The sequence below is a fragment of the Pleurodeles waltl genome, chromosome 10 (genome assembly GCF_031143425.1).
Source record: "Pleurodeles waltl isolate 20211129_DDA chromosome 10, aPleWal1.hap1.20221129, whole genome shotgun sequence".
NCBI classification, from domain to species: Eukaryota; Metazoa; Chordata; class Amphibia; order Caudata; family Salamandridae; genus Pleurodeles; species Pleurodeles waltl.
The window spans coordinates 1,061,602,369-1,061,629,272 of NC_090449.1; the positions used below are offsets into that span (position 1 = coordinate 1,061,602,369).

Below are 26,904 nucleotides of genomic sequence, written 5' to 3' on the forward strand. Positions count from 1 at the left end.
AGTCACATTGCATAGTATGTCCATGAGGCTCCATCACCACTCACCTGCTTACCTAGGCGAGCTGATGGAGCGGGACTAAACACCTCCGAGCTCCCCCCGTCGACGTTTCCTGCCGCAGCCCCCCGAGTACCACATCTCAAACCGTGGAGTAACTTACAGCCATTGACCGGCAGCCTGTAACTTACCTCTGCCACCTAAAGGGATGTGGCACCTCGGTCCCCAGGCCACACAGCTCCAGCGTCTGGAGTAGAGGTGGACGAGTGAGAGCCGAGCCAAGGGTCTGGCTTGGCCCTTACAGCCCGTGCACGAGCCGAGCCCTGAAAATGTTTGCCATGTAAATCATACAACAAACAAAACGTGAAATGTTATAAAGTTTCATGAAAATTCAAAAAAGGGTCTTTTCCTTAATATGTCGATGCTTTGTCATTGATATGTTGCATTATAGCACCGAAATGAGAAATACGTATTAGAAGTGATGGTTTTTAAACATGAACCATTAGTGAACTAATAAGCAGGACAGTTTTCATGTAAACCCCATATGTGGCCCAGATTATTATAGAGCAGCGTGATAGTCTGTTAAATCAGACGCATTAGGTTGTTCTACAGCTGGTATTCTGAACTCGTATACTTGAAAGTGCTTTCATCATGAAAAAAATATATATATATTTACCTAAGATCACACAATTTATGTGGGGCAGCCGTAATTTATCCATATTTTCTGATTTCACTGTGTGCAAATCAGCAAAGAAATAGGTATCTCTTTGCTTATGTTAACACTTTGCCTTTATGCTCATATTTCTGCCGTTTTTCATGTGGCACAAGCTCGACCCGGAAGTACAGGGAGTGCAGAATTATTAGGCAAATGAGTATTTTGACCACATCATCCTCTTTATGCATGTTGTCTTACTCCAAGCTGTATAGGCTCGAAAGCCTACTACCAATTAAGCATATTAGGTGATGTGCATCTCTGTAATGAGAAGGGGTGTGGTCTAATGACATCAACACCCTATATCAGGTGTGCATAATTATTAGGCAACTTCCTTTCCTTTGGCAAAATGGGTCAAAAGAAGGACTTGACAGGCTCAGAAAAGTCAAAAATAGTGAGATATCTTGCAGAGGGATGCAGCACTCTTAAAATTGCAAAGCTTCTGAAGCGTGATCATCGAACAATCAAGCGTTTCATTCAAAATAGTCAACAGGGTCGCAAGAAGCGTGTGGAAAAACCAAGGCGCAAAATAACTGCCCATGAACTGAGAAAAGTCAAGCGTGCAGCTGCCACGATGCCACTTGCCACCAGTTTGGCCATATTTCAGAGCTGCAACATCACTGGAGTGCCCAAAAGCACAAGGTGTGCAATACTCAGAGACATGGCCAAGGGAAGAAAGGCTGAAAGACGACCACCACTGAACAAGACACACAAGCTGAAACGTCAAGACTGGGCCAAGAAATATCTCAAGACTGATTTTTCTAAGGTTTTATGGACTGATGAAATGAGAGTGAGTCTTGATGGGCCAGATGGATGGGCCTGTGGCTGGATTGGTAAAGGGCAGAGAGCTCCAGTCCGACTCAGACGCCAGCAAGGTGGAGGTGGAGTACTGGTTTGGGCTGGTATCATCAAAGATGAGCTTGTGGGGCCTTTTCGGGTTGAGGATGGAGTCAAGCTCAACTCCCAGTCCTACTGCCAGTTCCTGGAAGACACCTTCTTCAAGCAGTGGTACAGGAAGAAGTCTGCATCCTTCAAGAAAAACATGATTTTCATCCAGGACAATGCTCCATCACACGCGTCCAAGTACTCCACAGCGTGGCTGGCAAGAAAGGGTATAAAAGAAGGAAATCTAATGACATGGCCTCCTTGTTCACCTGATCTGAACCCCATTGAGAACCTGTGGTCCATCATCAAATGTGAGATTTACAAAGAGGGAAAACAGTACACCTCTCTGAACAGTGTCTGGGAGGCTGTGGTTGCTGCTGCACGCAATGTTGATGGTGAACAGATCAAAACACTGACAGAATCCATGGATGGCAGGCTTTTGAGTGTCCTTGCAAAGAAAGGTGGCTATATTGGTCACTGATTTGTTTTTGTTTTGTTTTTGAATGTCAGAAATGTATATTTGTGAATGTTGAGATGTTATATTGGTTTCACTGGTAATAATAAATAATTGAAATGGGTATATATTTTTTTTTGTTAAGTTGCCTAATAATTATGCACAGTGATAGTCACCTGCACACACAGATATCCCCCTAACATAGCTAAAACTAAAAACAAACTAAAAACTACTTCCAAAAATATTCAGCTTTGATATTAATGAGTTTTTTGGGTTCATTGAGAACATGGTTGTTGTTCAATAATAAAATTAATCCTCAAAAATACAACTTGCCTAATAATTCTGCACTCCCTGTATTGGAGCGCTTTACATGAGCGCCAGTTACATTACACAAGTTCACATACATTGTGGATGTATATGGGGAGATTAGGTGATTTTCACAGGATGTTGAGCCGACGCAGAGACTCAACTCGGGTTCCCTAGTTCCAAAGTTGGCAGCACTGGCTGAAAGGCCACATCCGGGGTAGAAGGAGACAGGCTGAAGCCGCATGAAAGTTCGGCTCTTTATGGGCCCGACCTTCACACGGGACCTCGAGCCGAGCCAGGCTTCAGGCTGGCTCGAGCTTTCATTGTGTCGTCCACCTCTGGTCTCGATGTGGCCTTTACCTGCCTTCCACAGGAGTAAATGACGCCCAGTGGGCCTCTGATTATTGAAGGCTTCATCACCTCCTGCTACTAACGTGATGTAGCGCTACATACTGCACTCGCACAGCTTTTAAGCACTGTAAAACACTGAGGTCCAGGGAGGTAAAAAGAAACGTCTCCTCGAGGCTCCTCCACTCTCCTCTGGTGTCAAAGAAATCTATGAAGAAAATGTGTGCGGTCTTAAAATCAGTGCAGTGAAAAATCAGTGCGGTGAAAAATCAGTGCAGTTAAGATATAAAGAACTGAAAGGTCCAAACCAACTTTATTTAGAACAAGACTAAGTACAGAAAATGCTTTAAAAATGGAAAGGTTGATATCAAGCGATCAAAAGTTATAGCAAAAACACATTTGATAAGAAGTACAATAGATAATTGCAAACGGATACAAATAAAGTACAAATAACTAGTTTCTGTATTCAAAACATCCTCTGGGGCAGTGGGTACCTCAGACTGGTCAGTAGGGGCAAGTGGGTAGCCACAGAAATGTTTCAACCAGGGCAGTAAGGATGGACACAGTCAATTCTCTGATGCATTCCTCTCCACAGATGGGGACTATGTAAAAAAAAAAAAAATACAAAATGTTTTACTGTAGCAGTCTCAGACTCTACAGGGTGAGCCTCGCATCGCCAGGCTCTCTTGGTACAATGGTTAGACCACACTCTTCCTTTCAGTTCCAGTACTGTTGGGTCAGCAAGGGGTTGTCCCAAGACAGCAGGACTCAGTGTGGCTCCTTCAGCACAGGGTTTCAGCCTGCAGACCACTTAGGTCCAGTTTCTCTAGGGACAGCCCCTTCAGATGTGTCCAGAACCTTTGCAGATTCCAGGTCATCTCCTTGAAGCAGTGGGATTTTGTGGCAGAGAGAGGTTTACAAGACTGTGTGGGCCTTGTCAAGTAAATTGACTCTCTGGTTCTTAAGCTAAGTCCTCAGCCAGGGGTCAGGACATTCTTTCTCTGTTCCCATTCGGCCAGAAGCACCAAACCTTAAAGCATGCTGGGGGCGGGGCCCTGCTTCTCATTTCTGTGAATTACCAGTAGCAAGCTGCCTATATTGGTGGATGACACAAAACCAGTCAATAGAAATGTCCTAGGGGGTACCTCACTTGAAAATGATTGGGTTTCATCCAGTGGTGGCTGGTAATTAGTACGGGGGAGCACACCTCACGCCCATGTATTCACATGCACACACCCACATACATTCATACATTCATGCATGCATACAAATGCACACACCAAACATTAAAGAACAAAACTGCCGCAGCATCTTGGGAGGGAGGCATTGTGACTCCAGAAGGGTTGGGACTGCTGACCCCTCAGCCAATGAGAGAAGGCGGCACTCCCACGTTTGTTGTGGGTGGGATGGGGTCGTGTGACTACTGACCCCACCCCACTGTGGGATGAGGTGTCCCTGATAGACACTCAGCCCTGGGCACTTCAAGGCTTAAAACAGGGGCCACGTCTCAGGCTATCAATGACGCTCCCACTTGACATGCGAGGGAGGTCCTCAAGGCGTATTGCCAGGCTGAGGAGATCACGCCCACCAGGCCATGACTGGCAAAATTCAGCTCAGACAGGTTCCACATTTGGTGCATGTACAGTGTCTGGCTGCCTGACCTAAACAAGAAGTGCCTGCAGGCTGACCTTTGCTCAGCCTGACAAGACAGTCTCTACAATGGTAAAAATGTGAGCGGGGGCCTCGCTGGTTCCAGTGCCTAATGGTTCTTAAATGTTTAAATAGGTCTCTGTAATGTACAGTGAGAGACGGCCAGGTGAGCCTTCAAGGCAAGGTTCGTGTATGTTCCTCCCACCTCCACCCGCTGCAGACTCGTCCTTCTCGCCCTGCTATAGAGAGATTTCAGCAGCTTCCGTCTGCACTGTCCGAGGAACTCATCCTGGCTGTGAATAGATTTGATCTGCTTGAGTCTGAAGCTATCCAGATCTGCTAATGTATCCTAATACCAGGCTCCATCCCCGTCCCCTCACATGAACACAATGCGACAAACTGAACACATAACTTGACCTCACCCGTTTCATTTTTTCTTATATACTCACATTGGAATGAGCTAAATTGTGATCAGATGTGGCATTTTAAACAAGCATTTACAAATGCAGCACATTTGCCTTTCCCAACAGTTTCTACACGGTATGGGCATAGACAGAGACACATTTGAGGTTTTTGAGGGTAGGTTGGCCAAACCTGTACGCTTCCCAGCACGTAACATGTTCACTGGCAGTGGCTCCTCTCTCCTCTGTGCCCGCATAAAATGTAATGTATTCAGAATTATATGCATTGGTGTTTTGGTGCCATCCTGGCATGACTGCCCACAGTCTGCCTGGAATTACCATAATTAAGCTGGGCCAGCATCATGGCACATTGGGCAGTATCATGGCTTGCATGCCTCAGTATGTCCTAGGTTACCTCCATAACGCAAGGGCCAGCACTAGAGCTGGGTCAGTTTCATAGACCCCCCTCAGTTTGTCAGTAGTTGCCACCATGGTGTAATGGATTCCCCGTATGATAATTATCACCATTCTGCCTTCCATCATTATGCAAGTGGCAGCATCTTGCCATTGGGGGCACAGCGGGCATAATCCTGCAGATGGCCACAGGGTGACAGGAATTACCACCATTGAATCAGAGCCAGCATTTTATCAGCACAGGCAATAGGCATCATCCTAGTGATGCCCATAGATGGACTGCAATTACCACCAGTATACTAAAACTAGCACTTTATTATGGTGGGCATAACACACTCCTTGTGCAGGCATATAAAGACAAACGTACATACACAGATAAACTGTGATGTAGGTGCACACACACGTTTTGTTTTGTTTTTTAAATCATACTTACCTTTTGCTTACCACTGCCGTCACATATCGGGGCACTGCTAGTGCTTAATTTGTAAATAAAAACTTGCTGGTGCTCAAAGTCCTCCTCTTAAACATGTGGCTGCTGCAATTAATTTGCAAGCACGGAACACTGAGGCAGCGTAATCCTGAAGCCATCTCGAGCCTCTTCAAACCATTTACAGCCACTCCCTGCCCCTCCAGCTCACTCTTGCAGCTTTCTGCTTTCTACCTTTGTGACGCTTTTTCGTTTTTCTCTTCCTGTCTTTCCCATATGTTTCTTTTGCTCGCAGCAAATGCTTGAGGCAGAAGAATAAGCTCTAACCCTCAAAAATAAGTGCCGGTGCTCTTCACTGGAAACAACAAGCACAAATTAAGCACTGGGTGCTGCTAGGGGCTGCCGCTGCTCCTTTACCTCACACAGCTAGCAACCGCTCCAGATCTGCGCTCCCAGCCAGGCTGCGTCCTTCTTTCCTGCTGCTCCGCTTATGTCTTTCCCACACAGACTGCAGGCCTGTTTCCTAAGCAGGTGGGAGTGGGTATCTCAATCAATCAATCATTCAGTGTATTTGTAGAGCGCACTACCACCCGTGAGGGTCTCAAGGCGCTGAGTGGGGGGGTGGGGGGGTGCTGCTACTGCTCAAATAGCCATGTTTTGAGCCGCTTCCTGAAAGTCAGTAGGTCTTTGGTCTATCGTATGGGCAAGGGAAGGGTGTTCCAGGTCTTGGCGGCGAGGTGGGAGAAGGATCTACCTCCGGCAGTCGCTCTTCGGATGCAGGGGACGGTGGCAAGGGTGAGGTCGGCTGTTGAGGTAGGCTGGACCGGTATTGTGGAGCACCTTGTGTGCGTGAGTGAGGAGCTTGAAGGTTATCCTTTTGTTGACGGGGAGCCAGTGTAGGTCTCTCAGAAGGGGTGTGATGTGGCTGTGGGCATCAAGGATCAGGCATGCAGAGGTGTTTTGTATGCGTTGAGTCGTTTCAGGAGTTTGGCCAGGGCTCCTGCGTAGAGGGTGTATCCGTAGTCAAGTTTGCTGCTGACGAGGGCTTGGGTGACTGTTCTTCTTCTATATGTGAGGATCCATCTGTAGATTTGCGGAGCATGCGGAGGGTGTTGAAGCAGGTTGAGGAGACGGCCCTCACTTGCTTGGTCATGGAGAGTGTTGAGTCGAGGATGATGCCCAGGTTGCGTGCGTGGTTGGTGGGTGTTGGGGCTGCTCCCAGAGCGGTCGGCCACCAGGAGTCATCCCAGGCTGAGGGGTTGGCGCCGAAGATGAGGACCTCCGTCTTATCTGAGTTCAGATTCAGTTTTCTGTTCCTCATCTATTTGGTGACGACCTTCATTCCTTTGTGGAGGTTGGATTTGGCGGTGAGGGGGTCCTTGGAGAGGGAGAGGATCAGGTGGGTGTCGTCGGTGTAGGAGATTATGTTGAGGTTGTGCAGCCGGGCGACGTGGGCGAGCTGGCCATGTAGACGTTGGAAAGTGTAGGGCTGAGGGACGAACCTTTGGGAATGCCGCAGATGATCTTGGAGGCTTGGGAGTGGAAAAGGGGAAGCGGACGCTCTGGGTTCCACCAGAGAGGAAGGTGGTGGCCCACTCCAGAGCTTTGTCCCGGATTCCTGCGTTGTGGAGGCGTGTGCGTAGGATGCGGTGGCAGATGGTGTCGAAGGTCGCCGAGAGGTGCAGGAGGATGAGGGCTGCAGTTTTGCCGTTGTCAAGCAGGGCCCTTATGTCGTCGGTGGCGGCGATGAGGGCGGTGTCCGTACTGTGGTTGCTGCGGAACCCTGACTGGGATGGGTCCAGGATGTTGTTTTCTTCGAGGTAGTGGGTCAGTTGTCTGTTGACGATCTCGATGACCTTGGCCGGGAATGGGAGCAGGGAGATGGGGCAGAGTTCTTGAGGTCTCTCGGGTCCGCCATGGGTTTCTTGAGTAGGGGTTTGATCTCAGCATACTTCCAGCTCTAGGGGTAGGTCGCGGTCTCGAAGGAGCTGTTGATGACTTTGCAGAGGTGGGGTGTGATGGTGGCCCTTGCTTTGTTAAAGATGTGGTGCGGGCATGGGTCTGAAGGAGATCCTGAGTGGATGGAGCCCGTGGTTTTGATTGTGTCTTCTTCGTTCACGTTGGCCTAGACGAGCAGGGGGTCATAGTTGAAAGTGGGTGGAGAGTCTGAGGAGTCGGTAATTGGCGGGTGGTCTGGCTGTCGAAGCTGTCATGGATGTCTGTGATTTTGTGGTGGAAGAAAGTGGCGAGGCAGTTGCACAGGTCTTGTGAAGGTGGGATGTTGTTTGTGCTGGAGCTGGGGTTGGAGAGTTCATTCACGATGTTGAAGAGCTCCCTGCTGTTGTGTGCGTTGTTGTCCAGGCGGTCTTTGAAGGAGGTTTTCTTGGCAGATCTGATGAGGTGATGGTGATTGCGGATGGCGTTCTTGGAGGCGGCATGGTTGTCCGGAGTCTGTTCGAGAAGCCACTTTCTCTCCAGTTTCCGACAGGTTTGCTTGGTGGTTTGAAGGTCTGAGGTGAACCAGCTGGCTCTCTTATTGGCACCTCTGTTGGAAGGTTTATTGAGCGGGGCGAGAGTGTTGGCACAGTCGTCAATCCAGCGCCAGAGGTTGCAGGCTGCGAGGTCGGGATTGGTGGGTTCGGTGGGTAGTTTTCGGGTGAGACTGGTGTTCAGCTGGTCTTGGCTGAGTTTGCTCCAGTTGCGGCGGGGGATCTGTTGGGTGCGGTGGTGCATGGTGGGTTTCTGGAAGGTGAAATGGATGTAGCGGTAGTCGGTCCATGGGAGTTCGGTGGTGTGGCAGAAGGTGACGTGGGGGCTAGCGGAGAAGACGGGGTCCAGCGTGTGGCCAGCGGAGTGTGTTGGGGTAGTGATGAGTTGTCTGAGTCCGAGGGTGGCAAGGTTGTCGATTAGGGTGGTGGTGATGGGGTCGTTGTTATTCTCAAGGTGAAAGTTCAGGTCGGCGGAGGCTAGGGCGTGCCTGCTGACAAGATCGGCGATGGAGTCGCAGAACTGAGGCCGAGGTCTGGGGGGTCTGTAGATGAGGGTTCCTCTGAGGGTGGTGTTGGTGTTGGTGTGGATCTGGAAGTGCAGGTGTTCGGCGGTGCTGAGGGTGTTGTCGGTATAGGTAGTGACCCTGATGGTGTTCTTGTGGACGATGGCAATTCCGCCTCCGACTCCGTTGCTGCGATCCCTGCGGGTGATCTTGTAGCCATCCAGAATGGCTATGGCGATGTCTGGGGCCGAGGAGGCGTTCATCCAGGCCCACTCCAGGCACTAGACCCTTGCGGCTGGCAGAAAGATTCTCCTTTTTTTGTCTTTGCAGTGCGGAGATGTGGAGCTCTTTACTATGCAGAAGGAAGTTTCTTCTACATGGGCAGAGAACCTTTTTTGGTAGCCTTTAAGATTTCATCTTAGTGAGCAACTACATGGCATTATAGAGGCAAAACCTAATAACCTGGTAAAGCAAGTAGGTCTCACCTATAAAATGCAAGTGCAGAGCTGTTAGCTTTGCCATGGTTTCTATGTAAAGTATTGAAAAAATGTCAGAAACATTGCAAAAAATTGGAGGAAAAGTAAACATATCTTATGGTGTCTGAAAACTGTACATTTAATTCAATGTTCTCAGTCTTTTTAAATTGCGTGGTTTATTTTTCAAATACTTTTCCTCAGAAAACTCTGAACAAAATTTAAAAAGACTAAAGTAGTGTGAGAATGTAAAGGGAAATGTTAGCCTAGGCCTAATAGGATTCAGCCATTTGGTCATGTACAGTTGTCCAGGGAGATTTATGGGTCTCCAGGTAAAGTGTCATCATATATACACCGTCCGCCTCAAAGGACTGCTGAAAGAGTGCAGCCCGCCTCAAAGGACTGCTGAAAGAGTGCAGCCCGCCTCAAAGGACTGCTGAAAGAGTGCAGCGGATGGCCCTTGCCCCAGTACCTTAAAACCATTTGAGTGCCGAGGCTTCTGCTTTATTGCAGTATGTGGAATGCAGGAGATAAAACAAAAACAACCCTTAAAGTCTGCCCTTTAGCTATACCCCAGTAAACATATCCTATAGCTGTGCGTTTACAGACATGCTGGGAAGGGAAGGGTAATATTTGAAGGTTGCAAGCAGCAGAGGAAGGAAATATCTAGAAAACATATGCACTGTCATGGAGTGCTGAGAAAAAAAAAAAAAAGTAGTTCCCTAAATATGAGTGGTGGAAGTATACAAGTGAGGCACTCAAAAGAAGAGTAAAGAGGATATGTTCCAGTGGAGGGGAAACACAAGTAGAGGAAGACAAGAGATTGTACTAAAAGCAAGCAGATGAGTGACAGCAAAGCCAACCCAACCAGTGGTAAGCAGCGGGCGGGCTGTAAGCCCACTGTAAAGTTCATAATAGATTTATCACAACCAGACAGCTTGCAGTTTGGTAGGCGACACCTAAAAATGCTTGATTTATTGACTTCCCCCCCCCTTCGTTGTACAACTCTTCTATTGAGAAGTGCTTTTTACAGCCTTCGACGCAAAGACCGGATGAACTGGTGAGGCGGATGAGTGCAAGATGGCGGCACTTTGGTTAAAGGATGGTTTGATTTATGTAGCTGCCTTAACAGTTCGACGAGATGCGTTGTACAACATGACAGTAGAAGTACATAGCAGGTTAGGCTTGTTGTGTGGTTAGCATAAATAGTGTGTGAGTGATTGTGGTAAAGGCGCTGTTGTGTTACAAATTATCACTGAAAAACAAGCACAATACCTACTTAATGAAAATAAGTGTTTGTTGAATGAGATTGCTCTTTTGTTACTAATTAGATTTTTTTTCTCTTTCACTTTTGAAATTCTTTTTGTTTCTTTTTGGGGTCTTATTTAGTATAACATCAGACCTGCCAGCTAGACCAAAAATCTCACCATGAGGTGGGGGGTGGGGCCTTGGAGGGGGTGTGGCCTTGTGCCCAAAGCACCTAAGAATACAAAAAGAACAGTTGATGGACGGAATGTAGACCAAATCAAACATTCCCCCCAGTCACAGATCTGGGTTTAATCCGTCAGTTTTATTGCTCACCATGCAATTCCCGTTTGGACCCAGCCATATGCAAATCAGTCTTGACCCTGTTCCCCATGGCATGTGTAGGAGGCTGGACTGGCTTGTAGTGAGTACCAAGGGGTACTTACGCCTTGCACCAGGCCCAGGTATCCCTTATTAGTGTATAGGGTGTCTAGCAGCATAGGCTGATAGATAATGGTAGCTTAGCAGAGCAGCTTAGGCTGAACTAGGAAACAAGTGAAGCTCCTACAGTACCACTAGTGTCATATGCACAATCTCATAAGAAAACACAATACACAGATATACTAAAAATAAAGGTACTTTATTTTTATGACAATATGCCAAAGTATCTCAGTGAGTACCCTCAGTATGAGGATAGCAAATATACACAAGATATATGTACACAATACCAAAAATATGCAGTATAGTATTAGAAAACAGTGCAAACAATGTATAGTTACAATAGGATGCAATGGGGGCACATAGGGATAGGGGCAACACAAACCATATACTCCAAAAGTGGAATGCGAACCACGAATGGACCCCAAACCTATGTGACCTTGTAGAGGGTCGCTGGGACTGTAAGAAAACAGTGAGGGTTAGAAAAATAGCCCACCCCAAGACCCTGAAAAGTGAGTGCAAAGTGCACTAAAGTTCCCCAAAGAGCACAGAAGTCGTGATAGGGGAATTCTGCAGGAAAGACCAAAACCAGCAATGCAACAACGATGGATTTCCAGACGAGGGTACCTGTGGAACAAGGGGACCAAGTCCAAAAGTCACGATCAGGTCGGGAGTGGGCAGATGCCCATGAAATGCCAGCTGTGGCTGCAAAGAAGCTGCTACTGGACAGTAGAAGCTGAGGATTCTGCAAGAACGACAAGGGCTAGAAACTTCCCCTTTGGAGGATAGATGTCCCACGCCGTGGAGAGTCTTGCAGAAGTGTTTTCCTGCGGAAAGACCGTAAACAAGCCTTGCTAGCTGCAAAGCTCGCGGTTGGGGTTTTTGAGTGCTGCTGTGGCCCAGGAGGGACCAGGATGTCGCCAATTGCATCAGGGGACAGAGGGGTGCCCAGCAAGACAAGGAGCCCTCTCAGAAGCAGGCAGCACCCGCAGAAGTGCCGGAACAGGCACTACGAAGTGGAGTGAAACGGTGCTCACCCGAAGTTGCACAAAGGAGTCCCACGCCGCCGGAGGACAACTCAGGAGGTCGTGCAATGCAGGTTAGAGTGCCGTGGACCCAGGCTTGGCTGTGCACAAAGGATTCCCTCGGAAAGTGCACAGGAGCCGGAGTAGCTGCAAAACACGCAGTTCCCAGCAATGCAGTCTGGCGTGGGGAGGCAAGGACTTACCTCCACCAAACTTGGACTGAAGAGTCACTGGACTGTGGGAGTCACTTGGAGAGAGTTGCTGGATTCAAGGGACCTCGCTCGTCGTGCTGAGAGGAGACCCAGAGGACCGGTGATGCAGTTTTTTGGTGCCTGCGGTTGCAGGGGGACGATTGCGTCGACCCACAGGAGATTTCATCGGAGCTTCTAGTGCAGAGAGGAGGCAGACTACCCCCACAGCATGCACCACCAGGAAACAGTTGAGAAGGCGGCAGGATCAGCGTTACAGAGTTGCAGTAGTCGTCTTCGCTACTTTGTTGCAGTTTTGCAGGCTTCCAGCGCGGTCAGCAGTCGATTCGTTGGCAGAAGGTGAAGAGAGAGATGCAGAGGAACTCGGATGAGCTCTTGCATTCGTTATCTAAGGAAATCCCCAAAGCAGAGACCCTAAATAGCCAGAAAAGAGGGTTTGGCTACTCAGGAGAGAAGATAGGCTAGCAACACCTGAAGGAGCCTATCAGAAGGAGTCTCTGACGTCACCTGCTGGCCCTGGCCACTCAGAGCAGTCCAGTGTGCCAGCAGCACCTCTGTTTCCAAGATGGCAGAGGTCTGGAGCACACTGGAGGAGCTCTGGGCACCTCCCAGGGGAGGTGCAGGTCAGGGGAGTGGTCACTCCCCTTTCCTTTGTCCAGTTTCGCGCCAGAGCAGGGCTGAGGGGTCCCTGAACCGGTGTAGACTGGCTTATGCAGAAATGGGCACCATCTGTGCCCATGAAAGCATTTCCAGAGGCTGGGGGAGGCTACTCCTCCCCTGCCTTAACACCTTATTCCAAAGGGAGAGGGTGTAACACCCTCTCTCAGAGGAAGTCCTTTGTTCTGCCTTCCTGGGCCAAGCCTGGCTGGACCCCAGGAGGGCAGAAACCTGTCTGAGGGGTTGGCAGCAGCTGCAGTGAAACCCTTGAAAAGGCAGTTTGGCAGTACCCGGGTCTGTGCTAGAGACCCGTGGGATCATGGGATTGTGCCAACAATGCCAGGATGGCATAGAGGGGGCAATTCCATGATCTTAGACATGTTACATGGCCATATTCGGAGTTACCATTGTGAAGCTACACATAGGTAGTGACCTATATGTAGTGCACGTGTGTAATGGTGTCCCCGCACTCACAAAGTCCGGGGAATTGGCAGTGAACAATGTGGGGGCACCTTGGCTAGTGCCAGGGTGCCCACACACTAAGTAACTTAGCACCCAACCTTTACCAGTTAAAGGTTAGACATATAGGTGACTTATAAGTTACTTAAGTGCAGTGTAAAATGGCTGTGAAATAACGTGGACGTTATTTCACTCAGGCTGCAGTGGCAGGCCTGTGTAAGAATTGTCAGAGTTCCCTATGGGTGGCAAAAGAACTGCTGCAGCTCATAGGGATCTCTTGGAACCCCAATACCCTGGGTACCTCAGTACCATATACTAGGGAATTATAAGGGTGTTCCAGTATGCCAATGTAAATTGGTGAAATTGGTCACTAGCCTGTTAGTGACAATTTGGAAAGAAATGAGAGAGCATAACCACTGAGGTTCTGGATAGCAGCGCCTCAGTGAGACAGTTAGTCATAACACAGGTAACACATTCAGGGCACACTTATGAGCACTGGGGCCCTGGCTGGCAGGGTCCCAGTGACACATACAACTAAAACAACATATATACAGTGAAAAATGGGGGTAACATGCCAGGCAAGATGGTACTTTCCTACAGCATGGCATTTGGGGCTGGACTGTTCTCAAGGGGAACAGGGTCAAGACTGATTTGCATATGGCCAGGTCCAAACTGGGGTGGTGTTATATTACTATGGCCCTCATTATGACTTTGGTGGTCTCTGAGCAAGACCGCCAAAACCACAGGTGTCAGAATACCACCAGTTCTGGTGGTCTTCCGCCCGCCCCAATATGGTTGCTGCTGGATTTCCGCCACATTTAGAGTGGCTATCCAGCAGTAGCCATGCTGGTGGGCGGTGGCGCTCTGGTGTGGCTACCACCTGCACCGCCCCGCCAGTAGGACACCCCCAGCCATGTAATGACCATTAATACGGCCTGGCGGTGTTCTGCTGGCTGGGTGCTGCCGGCGGTAGCAGCGCCCCTTCCTGTTCCCTGCCGGATGACCTCCTCGCCGGACAAGGTAAGTCAGGCGTCCGACATGGGAGGGGGGTCAGAGGGTGGGGGGTGTTGTGTGTATGAATTAATGTGCGTGTGAGAATGTGACTCTAAGTGTTGTGATGTATGCGTGTGAGTGAATGCGTATATGAATGTTGTAGTGAGTGAATGTCTGCTAGTCAGTGTGTATGCGTGTGAGTTTGGATGTGTGAGTGAATGTGTGAATGGATGTTCTTTGGATGTGTGAGTGAATGTGTGAATGGAAGTGTAGATAATTGGGTGTGTGGGTGTCTGCGTGCATGTATGTGGGGAGGAGGGGTGGGGTGCTGTGACTGTAGAGGGGGTGGAGGGGTGCTGTGACTGTAGGGGGGGTGGGAGGTGTCATGTAAGTAGGGTGCTGGAGGATGCTGTGACTGTAGGGGGGTCAGGTGCTTGTTGTGGAGGGAGCCATCTACCGGTGACAGGGAAGGAATTCCCTGGCACCTGTAGCCCTACCGCCATGGTTTTCGTGGCGGTGCTACCGCCACGGAAACAATGGTGGTAGGCCAGCTCATAATACTGCCGTCGGTCCTCTGTGGACCGCCGAGTCGGAGATGCACTCATAATGTGGTGATCTTCACCGCCAGCCTGTGGGCGGTGATACCGCCATATTAAGCCTGGCGGTCTCAAGACCACCAGGGTCATAATGAGGGCCTGTCGTGAGGGAGTGTGTGAGGGAGTGTGTCTCTCGCTGCTCCCGACCTACCTGTTGGATTCCATGTTAACTTTTTATTCGAATGTAGTCTCCAATCTGATGTCCCATGTGAAGCACTAAATCAGCTGTGAGTCCGGAAGCGCTATATCAGTGATCTAAATGAATATATGAATGCTGCCTGAAGATACATCCACTGTTAACAATCATTTGTTGCTTATAGCACATTGTATCGCATGTCTGCCATTTTAAACAATGTAAAAACACTTTAGTATTACCCGGCTTAAAAATACAGTCTCCCTGCTCCACTGGCCATGTCTCTCTGTGCCCGCCCAGCCCTAATGTCTGTCTCTCTGCCCCAGTGTCCATGTCTCTCTGCCCCACTGTCTGTCTCTGTGCTAGTGACCATGTCTCAGTGTCTCCCAGCCCTGAAGTCTGTCCCCCTGCCCCAGTGTCCACCTCTCTCTGTCTGTGTCCATATCTCTGTGTCCCCCTCCGTCCTAATGTCGGTTTCTCTGGCTCCAGTGTCCGTGTCTCTCTGCCCCAGTGTCCGTGTCTCTCTGCCCCAGTGTCCGTGTCTCTCTCTGCCCCAGTGTCCGTGTCTCTCTCTGCCCCAGTGTCCGTGTCTCTCTCTGCCCCAGTGTCCGTGTCTCTCTCTGCCCCAGTGTCCGTGTCTCTCTGCCCCAGTGTCCGTGTCTCTCTGCCCCAGTGTCCGTGTCTCTCTGGCCCCAGTGTCCGTGTCTCTCTGGCCCCAGTGTCCGTGTCTCTCTGGCCCCAGTGTCCGTGTCTCTCTGGCCCCAGTGTCCGTGTCTCTCTGCCCCAGTGTCCGTGTCTCTCTCTGCCCCAGTGTCCGTGTCTCTCTCTGCCCCAGTGTCCGTGTCTCTCTCTGCCCCAGTGTCCGTGTCTCTCTCTGCCCCAGTGTCCGTGTCTCTCTCTGCCCCAGTGTCCGTGTCTCTCTCTGCCCCAGTGTCCGTGTCTCTCTCTGCCCCAGTGTCCGTGTCTCTCTGGCCCCAGTGTCCGTGTCTCTCTGGCCCCAGTGTCCGTGTCTCTCTCTGGCCCCAGTGTCCGTGTCTCTCTCTGCCCCACTGTCCGTGTCTCTCTGCCCCACTGTCCGTGTCTCTCTGCCCCACTGTCCGTGTCTCTCTGCCCCAGTGTCCGTGTCTCTCTGCCCCAGTGTCCGTGTCTCTCTGCCCCAGTGTCCGTGTCTCTCTGCCCCAGTGTCCGTGTCTCTCTGCCCCAGTGTCCGTGTCTCTCTGCCCCAGTGTCCGTGTCTCTCTGCCCCAGTGTCCGTGTCTCTCTGCCCCAGTGTCCGTGTCTCTCTCTGTCCCAGTGTCCGTGTCTCTCTCTGGCCCCAGTGTCCCTGTCTCTCTCTGGCCCCAGTGTCCCTGTCTCTCTCTGGCCCCAGTGTCCATGTCTCTCTCTGGCCCCAGTGTCCATGTCTCTCTCTGGCCCCAGTGTCCATGTCTCTCTCTGCGCCCCCCAGTGGCCGTGTCTCTCTGTGCCCCCCAGTGGCCGTGTCTCTCTGTGCCCCCCAGTGGCCATGTATCTCTGTGCCCCCCAGTAGTAATGTACTTTGTGTTAGGAGCGCAGTGTATTTGAGATAAACAAGTCGGTCTGAGCGGTTATTCTCTGGTTGCAGGTGGGTCATTACATTTGAATTTTCTGCTTTTAATTTTAGAGTTTATGGAACAGATTCTTCCAAGACAAAGAGCTTCGAGCAATGATCGAGCAAGATGTAACCAGAACGTACGTAGTAGGACCATGGAACTGATAAGTACCCAAGGGGAGAGGTGACGGCTCCATGATGGTCGGAGGGCTGGGGCGGGGCTAGTGAACTGTTAGAGGGCGTGGCATAGTCAGTGAGATTCGGGGAGGGGGGGGGCTGAATCTCAAATTTCCCAACTGAAAAAAGCAGTGAGCAGCAGGGTGGAGGGGTTGGATGGCCAATGTTGGGGTTGGACTGTTTCCATGAGGGACAGGGACAGTACTGATTTGCATTGGGTGGGCTTCTCTATAGTGGCACAGTGGGTGAGACATTCTAAGTTGGAGTGCAACCCTGAGCAATTAAATGAACAAGTTAAAACCATTTATTCAAATGAGAGAAACTGGCAGAGCAGACCCGACTCAGTCAGTGCCTGAGACCAAACTACCAAGTCAAGAATGCATTTGAGGGGCGTCGCACCGCAGAGATCCCTGCTCAAGCTACGTCCCTGTCAGTCCCACCGTGGCGTGGTAGTGCTCTTGGAACTCATGACTACGGTCAGATATTACACAACTGCCTGGAGTCCCTTCCTGGGATCACTCATTGTAAATGTATTTTTACTGCACACTCTCTTCTTCGTCTCTGCTACAAGAAGCCTTGATGGTAGCGCACACAAAGCCCTCCACGACAAGGGACCGGAATACCTCAACAGACGCCTCAGCTTCTACGTCCCCACCCGCCCCCTCCGCTCCTCTGGCCTCGCACTCGCTGCTGTCCCTCGCATCCTCCGCTCCACGGCGGGTGGGAGATCTTTCTCCTTCCTGGCGGCCAAGACCTGGAACTCCCTTCCCACCAGCCTCAGGACCACCCAGGACCACTCCGCTTTCCGGAGACTCCTAAAGACCTGGCTGTTCGAGCAGCGATAACCCCCCTTTTTCCCCTAGCGCCTTGAGACCCGCACGGGTGAGTAGCGCGCTTTATAAATGTTAATGATTTGATTTGATTTTGTCATACCAGTGCATGTGAACCAGGGCTCCATGTTGCTAATTCTCGACTTCCACAAATCATTTTATCAAGTCACTGATGGCCCCATGTACAAGCCTGAGTCACAAATAGAGAAGGCCATGCACGCAAATTAATAGGGTGAGCCACAACGGAGCTGAGTCGTGGGTCTTGCTTGACACCGAGTTCATATATACAAAAGGTATTGCGTGTATATTGGGCAACAAACATAATGCAAAGGTATGATATAGGGCCCGCTTTTATTATTGGTGATAAACAGCCGAGAATGTGGTCCGCCCGCTGCATTTAGATGCTGGCGAACCTTTGGCTTAATCACAGCAGAGACCACTCTGCTCTTTCCCCACTCTGATTTACCCTGTCTTGTAACCCAGGGGAGGGAGGACCATCAGAGAAATGGCACCATGGCTGGCCATCCAAGTAGTCATTTTTTTAGTCTTTTGTCTTGCAATATGAAACAGTAAAAACATTTTAATTGGTCCCCACCTTGGCAGAAGCCTCCCAAGGCGAGGGCAGCGTTACTTTTTTTTCTTTACAAAAACAAAATTCTGCTTCGAAATTTTTTTTTTTTTAAAGAAATAAAGATGACTGTTTGTAACAGGGCTGTGTTCCTCCGACGCAGCCCTGTCATATACAGTGAAATGCATGAACAGGAACCGCCGTGATGGCGGTTCCTGCCGCTGCCTTTATAAATGACCACCTGCAAGGTGGTCTTTTATAAGTGTGTTGGGTGGAGTAGTCTCGGCCTGGCAGACGTAAAGTCCTCTGCCAGGCCAATAGTGGCTACCCATCCACCAAAAATAAATGAATTAGGACCCATAATCCCTTCAAAATATATTTTTTTTCAAACAAAAAAAGCACCTTCAATATGGGGGAGCATTTCACCTGGATACAGCAGATTATATCACTGCACAGACATTTATTAAAAGTGAGTTTTTTTTTTTAAACATTCATGACTCCCTCCTCCAACGACAAGGCTATTAGTGAACTAAGAGGCAAGTCAGTAGTCAGGTCAACCCTGCACATGGCGTAGAGTCCTACTATTGATGAAGCGGCGTTAGTCTAATAAATCAACCATAAGAGGTGCATGTACAGCACACATCCTGAACTCAGGTATTTAAAATGTGCTCATAATATCATAAAGACAAAGGAGGCTCTCTGAAATATAATATTTTCAGAGGATCATACTGTTTGGACAAGCAGCAATTGATCCCAGGCTATCTGGTTTAACATTTTTAAATTCAGGCCCAAATTGATATCTGTGTCCATCTCTGTTTTTCCCTCCCTCCCTCCCTCCCCACGTTTACATAAAAGGTCATGCTTTAATTTTCAGCTCACAACAAGAACAACTGAAACACATACAACATGCCCCAATCCAGGCCCCCAGACCCAAGTACCATGCCAAGAATGCACTTATTTGGGAATGGCAAACCCCATACAACACCTCCCCAAAAGTTATGCCCCTGTGTTCAAGCAGTGAGTTATCCCAGCCTGGCCCTTTGTCGGGGGCTCCTTATGATGCTTCAGTCCGCACCTTCATGAGACCTCCACATCTACTGTGCCTGCTTTCGACAGGTCTTCCTGGCTCATCTAGTCTGCCCATTTCTTACAGATAGTCTTCCTGGCCCATCCAGTCTCCCCACTTCCTTTGGGTAAAGCCTTACTGGCGCAGCTAGTGTGCTCACATTCTACAGACAAAGCCTTGCTGTCACAGCTAGTGTGCTCACTTCCTACAGGTAAAGCCTTACTGGCGCAGCTAGTATGCTCACTTTCTACCAATGAAGCCTTACTGGCACAGCTAGTGTGCTCACTTCCTACAGGTAAAGCCTTACTGGCGCAGCTAGTGTGCTTACTTCCTACAGGTAAAGCCTTACTGGCACAGCTAGTATGCTCACTTTCTACAGATAAAGCCTTACTGGTACAGCTAGTGTGCTCACTTTCTACAGATAAAGCCTTACTGGCGCAGCTAGTATGCTCACTTTCTACAGACAAAGCCTTGCTGTCACAGCTAGTGTGCTCACTTCCTACAGGTAAAGCCTTACTGGCGCAGCTAGTATGCTCACTTTCTACCGATGAAGCCTTACTGGCACAGCTAGTGTGCTCACTTCCTACAGGTAAAGCCTTACTGGTGCAGCTAGTGTGCTTACTTCCTACAGGTAAAGCCTTACTGGCACAGCTAGTATGCTCACTTTCTACAGATAAAGCCTTACTGGCTCAGTTAGTGTGCTCACTTCCTACAGATAAAGCCTTACTGGCTCCTTTAGTCTGCCCATTTCTTAAAGATAGCCTTTGTGGCCCATCCGGTCTGCCCACTTACTTTGGGATAAGCCTTGCTGGCACAGCTAGTGTGCTCACTTTCTACAGATAAAGCCTTACTGGCACAGCTAGTATGCTTACTTTCTACAGATAAAGCCTTACTTGTCCGCCCAGTCTTCCCACCAAGTAAAGCCTTCCAACCCATCATTCTGCCTTCTGGCTCAAAGGTTTGCCTTTCCGTCCCATCCTGTCTGCCCACTTCCTGCCAGTAAAGCCTCCATGGTGCAGGTGATGTGCTCACTTCCTACAGGTACAGCCTTCATGCCCATCCAGTCGACCTTCTGGCTCACAGGTAAAGCCTTCCTGGCACAGCCAGTGTGCTCACTTCTACAGGTAAAGCCCTTCCAGGCCATCCAGTCAGCCCATTTCGTACAGATTACCTTTCTTGCCCCAGACTGCCCACTTTCTACAGATAAAGCGGCCCATTCTCTCTGCCCAGTGCCTACATATAAAGCCTGCCTTGTCTATCTAGTCTGCCCTTTTTCTGCAGATGAGGCCTACTGGAGCCATCCAGTTGGCCTTTCTTCTTCTTGCCTGCACAGACCCTACATCTTTACTTTCTCTGTACTGTTACACTACTGCTCTGGGCCTCTGCTGTTTAAATCTTTCACTGGAGTCTCCATCACCTCGTCGAGGGTTTAGTCTACAAAGGCTGTGGCACTTATCTTTACCTCCCTGGTAGCTGCACATGTACAGCAGACATAAAAGGCACCACTAGTGGAAGTTCATACCTCTTTGTAATCCTGAATGCTTAATGGCCAGAGAATGCACAGCACGGTCCCTATTACATATTGTGCATACATTCCTGATCTGCTATGCGGTGGACCCTTTATTTACTGTTGAATGGCCTTCCACCAACCAACCAGACACCTGTGATCCGCCTCCCTCTTCCTCGCAGACACCCCCAGATCGCCGATCCAGCAGGTGAGGTCAATCCTTCTCTCACTTGGAGGCCAAAGCCTGGAATGATCTTCCCCTGCACCTCAGGAATGCCACGTCACTCCGGGAATTCAGAAAATGACTCAAGACATGGCTGCTGGAATGAACAGAGCACCGCAAAGCAACTAGCAGTGCCGTGCCTTGGGACACTCACGGGTGATTAGCCGTGCTTTATAAATCCTGATTGATGCTGTGTCTGGCAGAAACCAGGATTGTGCACCCAATTATGTAAGGATTGCCATGTCCCAAATGTATTGGTTAAAGGCTGATTGGCTCTACAGACCCAGCGTCAGTTTCGAGGAGGGCAAGCATTGCACCATAGGCAGGCACAAGGTCTGGCCCCACCTACTTTCACACACCCGCTTTGTTGTGGTGGGATGGCTGGTGGGGCCCTGGCCCTTTTCACAGTTTCCCAATCAAGGTTCAAACTGACTATGCATCATGTGGCACACATTCAGTGCAGCTCCCAGCGACTGCTTTGCATCTGCAGTCAAGCTTTAATTTGGAGTAAATGCAGGGACTGAGTCCTCCCTCATTTGCATAAGGCCACGCCCACTTGGGTTCACATCATCACAAAATGTACATTGGCCTGATATATATTATAAATCAGCTTATGGAAATGTCTGTAGCCCCTTCTGCAATACTAAAGCGCCCCAAAACAGCTACACGCACCCCCATTGTTCTCCTGAGGCATTTTGTGTAATACAGGTCCTAGTGTTCATGCACATTAAACATATCAACACATATGTGTTGGATGGACTTCATTTAATCCCTCTGTCCCCTTCATCTCCTTTGTGCATGTCAAGGGCTTTGTCATTCAGTGAGATAGCTGTCCCTCCAGCTCAGAGTAACACACATTCTAGGAGCAAAGGTCACTGCACCGCTTGTAATCACATACTTGTTATAAGGTCAAGATTAGATCCCTGTTTGTAGTAAGGCTAAACACAGAGAACACCACACACAGACTAACAGAGGTGTGAGCACAGCTCAGTACCTCTCAACTGTAGAGAACAGAGGACAGCTCCGAGCCGCATACTTGTAGGGATTACGATACAGCTCCTAGCAACCCGGTACGTAACTGGAGGTTACAGCACTAGTTACTTTTACAGCACGGCTCAAAGTTACACATAGGATAGCAGTAGCGATTACACTTTACGGTAACACCCAGTGAAACACACAGCAGAGCTCCCCTTAGTATACATGGGAAACAGAAGAGGATAACTACATTAATATGAAGGCTAGCAGCACAAAATACAACACAGCAGCTCACAGGCTAGCAGCAGAGAACCGTGCAGCTCAATGTAACACTGGCTAGCAGCACAGACTAAAGCACAAACCACAGCAGCACACAGACTGGCAGCAGAGCACAGCACAGCTCAATGTAACACTGGGGAACAGCACAGACTAAAGCACAAATCACAGCAGCACACAGACTGGCAGCAGAGCACAACTCAGCTCAATGTAACACTGGCTGGCAGCACAGACTAAAGCACAAATCACAGCAGCACACAGACTGGCAGCAGAGCACAACACAGCTCAATGTAACACTGGGGAACAGCACAGACTAAAGCACAAACCACAGCAGCACACAGACTGGCAGCAGAGAACACCACAGCTCAATGTAACACTGGCTAGCAGCACAGACTAAAGCACAAATCACAGCAGCACACAGACTGGCAGCAGAGAACACCACAGCTCAATGTAACACTGGCTAGCAGCACAGACTAAAGCACAAATCACAGCAGCACACAGACTGGCAGCAGAGAACACCACAGCTCAATGTAACACTGGCTAGCAGCACAGACTGAAGCACAAATCACAGCAGCACACAGACTGGCAGCAGAGCACAACACAGCTCAATGTAACACTGGCTGGCAGCACAGACTAAAGCACAAATCACAGCAGCACACAGACTCGCAGCAGAGAACACCACAGCTCAATGTAACACTGGCTAGCAGCACAGACTAAAGCACAAATCACAGCAGCACACAGACTGGCAGCAGAGCACAACACAGCTCAATGTAACACTGGGGAACAGCACAGAATAAAGCACACGTCACAGCAGCACACAAACTGGCAGCAGAACACAGCACAGAGTAAATAACACATCATGGCAGCACACAGATTGGCAGCAGAGATCACAGTGCAGCTCAAGCTAACACAGTGGCCAGCAGCACAAAATAAAGCACAACTTGCAGCAGCACCCAGGCTGGCAGGAGAGATTACAACACCCACACTGGCAGCAGACATTGCAGCACACAGCAGCAGCAGAGATCACAGTGCAACTCATAGCAACACAATGCCTAGCAGCACAAGATAAAGCACAAATCACAGCAGCACGCCGGCTGGCAGCTGAAATCACAGCACAGCTTGTAGTACCACACTGACCAGCAGCACAGAATGAGGCACATCTCACAGAAGCACACAAGCTAGCAGAAAACGTTACAGCATAGGTTACTATAGTAAAGAATACTGACTAGCAGAAGGGCTCGCAGTAGCACACAGGCTAGTAGCAGAGATGATAGGTTTACCTCTACACGCATACAGGCTAGTGGCATAGAGCGATCAATAACAGATCACAGATAGTAACACACACAGCTCACAGGAACAGACACAGACTAACAGCAGGTTGGACCACAGGTCACAGTATTACTCACAATCTCAGGCTGCACAGCTCAAAGTTGTACACACTGGTAAACAGCACACATTACAGCATGCCCTCAGTAGCACTCAAAGGTAAGCAGGGCAGGTACCAGAAGTCAACCCAGGTAAACTCAGATTACAGCCTAGCAGAGCCCCCCAAGCTAGCACCACAGATTACAGTGTAGCTCTACCTGGTGCAAACAGACCAGCAGCACAGATTACAGCACTGTGGCACGTGCAGTTTAACAGCACTGATTGCATTAGCACACACAATGTACCAACACATTTTAACGCAGCTCACATGGTGGCTGCAATCATCAGAGTAGCACGTGCTAGCAACATAGATTAAAGCAGCACACACATGCTAATAGCGCAAGTCACAGTAGTGCACTGGTTAACAGCACAGCTCAGTGTGGCACTCCCGCTTGTCGTGCAGTTTAAAACCACACCCAGGCTAGCAACATAGGATGAAGTAGTGCAGAGTCCAGCAGCCCACATTACAGTAGCACACCTAGGGGTAGCAGACCAGCCCACAGTAGCTCACACAGGTTAGCATCAGACCATATAAACGCACACCCCAACAGCTTCCCCCCCCCACACCCCCCCCCACACACACACACACATTTCCAAGTTCACAGCACAGGCGAGAAGCTCAATTACAGTATACCTGACACGGGCTAGGAGTACAGATTACATTACACAAGCTAGCAGCACAGGTTATAGTACATCTGCATGCAGATTTGAGTACAGATTACAGTACATCACTGCATACAGGGTAGCAGCACACACAGGCTATTGTTGCATGTATTACAGTGCACCAGCACACACAGGCTATTGTTGCATGTATTACAGTGCACCAGCACACACAGGCTATTGTTGCATGTATTACAGTACACCAGCACACACAGGGTAGTTGTACAGATACTAGTGCACATGAGCATCACAGATTACACAGTACTACAGTGGCTAGCACAGGCTACAGCGGCTAGCAGCAGAGAGCAGTGTACCTAGGCTAGGAATACTAATTACAGTACATCAGCACACCAAACAGGATAACACAGATTACAGTAAACCTGCATACATAGGATAGCAGCGCAGTTAACAGTACAGCTGCACAGATAAGCAAGGAGTACAGATTACATGGCACCAGCCCACACAGCTAGCAGCTCAGATTACACTGCACCTGCAAACACAGGCTAGCAGCACAGTTAGCAGTATAGCTGCACAGATAAACTAGGAGTACAGATTACATGGGACCAGCCCACACAGCTAGCACCATAGATTGCAGTGCACCTGCAAACACAGGCTAGCAGCACAGTTAGCAGTATAGCTGCACAGATAAAATAGGAGTACAGATTACACTGCATCTGCAAACACAGGCCAGCAGCACAGACTACAATGCACCTGCAAACACAGGATAGCAGCTTAGATTACAGTGCACCTGCAAACAGGCTAGCAGCTCAGATTCCAATGCCCCTGCAAACAGGCTAGCATCTCAGATTACAATGCAAAACAGTCTGGCACCACAGATTACATTGCAGCTGCAAACACAGGCTGGCACCACAGATTACACTGCACCCGCGAACACAAGCCAGCAGCACAGATTACACTGCACCTGCAAACACAGGCTATAACTACAGATTACACTGCGCCTGCAAACACAGACTAGCAGCACAGATTACACTGCACCCGCAAACAGACTAGCAGCACAGATTACACTGCACTTGCAAACAGGCTATTACTACAGATTACACTGCGCCTGCAAACACAGACTAGCAGCACAGATTACACTGCACCCGCAAACAGACTAGCAGCACAGACTAGACTGCACCCGCAAACACAGTCTAGCAGTACAGATTAATCTGCACCTACAAACACAGGATGGCCCCACAGATTACACTGCACCTGCAAACACAGGCAAGTAGCACAGTTTACACTGCACCTGCAAACACAGGCTAACAGCACAGATTACACTGCACCCGCAAACAGACTAGCAGCTCAGATTACAATGCACCTGCAAACATAGGCTGGCACCACAGATTACACTGCACCTGCAAACACTGGCTATCAACACAGGTTACATTGCACTTGCAAACACAGGCTAGCAGCACAGATTACACTCCACCTGCAAACACAGGCTTAGCAGCACGTTACACTCCACCTGCAAACACAGGCTAGCAACACAGATTACACTGCACCTGCAAACACAGGGCAGAAGCACAGATTACACCGCACCCGCAAACACAGGCAAGTAGGACAGGTTACAGTGCACCTACAAACACAGGCTAGCAGCAAAGATTACACGGCACCTGCAAACACAGGCTAGCAGCACAGATTACACGGCACCTGCAAACACAGGGCAGCAGCACAGATTACACTGCACCTGCAAACAGGCTATTACTACAGATTACAGTGCACCCGCAAACACAGGCTAGCAGCACAGATTACACTGCACTTGCAAACAGGCTATTACTACAGATTACACTGCACCTGCAAACACAGGCTAGCAGCACAGATTACACTGCACCTGCAAACAGGCTATTACTACAGATTACAGTGCACCCGCAAACACAGGCTAGCAGCACAGATTACACTGCACCTACAAACACAGGCTAACAGCACAGATTACACTGCACCCGCAGACAGACTAGTAGTTCAGATTACAATGCACCTGCAAACACAGGCTAGTAGCACATGTTACACTGCACCTGCAAACACAGGCTATTGGCACAGATTACATTGCACCTGCAAACACAGACTAGAAGCACAGGTTCCACTGCACCTGCAAACACAGGCTGGCACCACAGATTACATTGCACCTGCATACACAGGCTAGTAGCTCAGATTACAATGCACCTGCAATCACAGGCTATCAGCACAGATTACACATCACCTGCAAACAGGCTATTACTACAAATTACAGTGCACCCACAAACACAGGCTAGTAGCACAGACTACAGTACAATATCATACACAGTCTTGGAGTACAGATTATAATACATCAGCATACCCGGTTTAGGAGTACAGATTACAAACACAGGCTAACAGCACAGATTACACTGCACCCGCAAACAGACTAGTAGCTCAGATTACAATGCACCTGCAAACATAGGCTGACACCACAGATTACACTGCACCTGCAAACACTGGCTAGCCACACAGGTTACATTGCACCTGCAAACACAGGCTAGCAGCACATGTTACACTCCACCTGCAAACACAGGGCAGAAGCACAGATTACACCGCACCTGCAAACACAGGCAAGTAGGACAGGTTACACTGCACCTACAAACACAGGCTAGCAGCAAAGATTACACTGCACCTGCAAACACAGGCTAGCAGCACAGATTACACGGCACCTGCAAACACAGGGCAGCAGCACAGATTACACTGCACCTGCAAACAGGCTATTACTACAGATTACAGTGCACCCGCAAACACAGGCTAGCAGCATAGATTACACTGCACCTGCAAACACAGGATAGCAGCACAGATTACACTGCACCTGC

At 49.4% G+C, this 26,904-nt stretch overlaps 1 protein-coding gene across 4 annotated transcripts in view; it reads left to right on the forward strand.

Annotated features, from left to right (window-relative positions):
• TBC1D5 (TBC1 domain family member 5) overlaps positions 1 to 26,904 on the forward strand; it is a 1,391,198-nt gene that overhangs the window by 774,768 nt on the left and 589,526 nt on the right. For all 4 annotated transcript variants that reach the window (XM_069212078.1, XM_069212077.1, XM_069212079.1 and 1 more), the window contains one exon: positions 16,454 to 16,521. In XM_069212078.1, the coding sequence (XP_069068179.1) occupies positions 16,454 to 16,521 (68 nt within the window). The remainder of the gene's footprint in view (positions 1 to 16,453; positions 16,522 to 26,904) is intronic.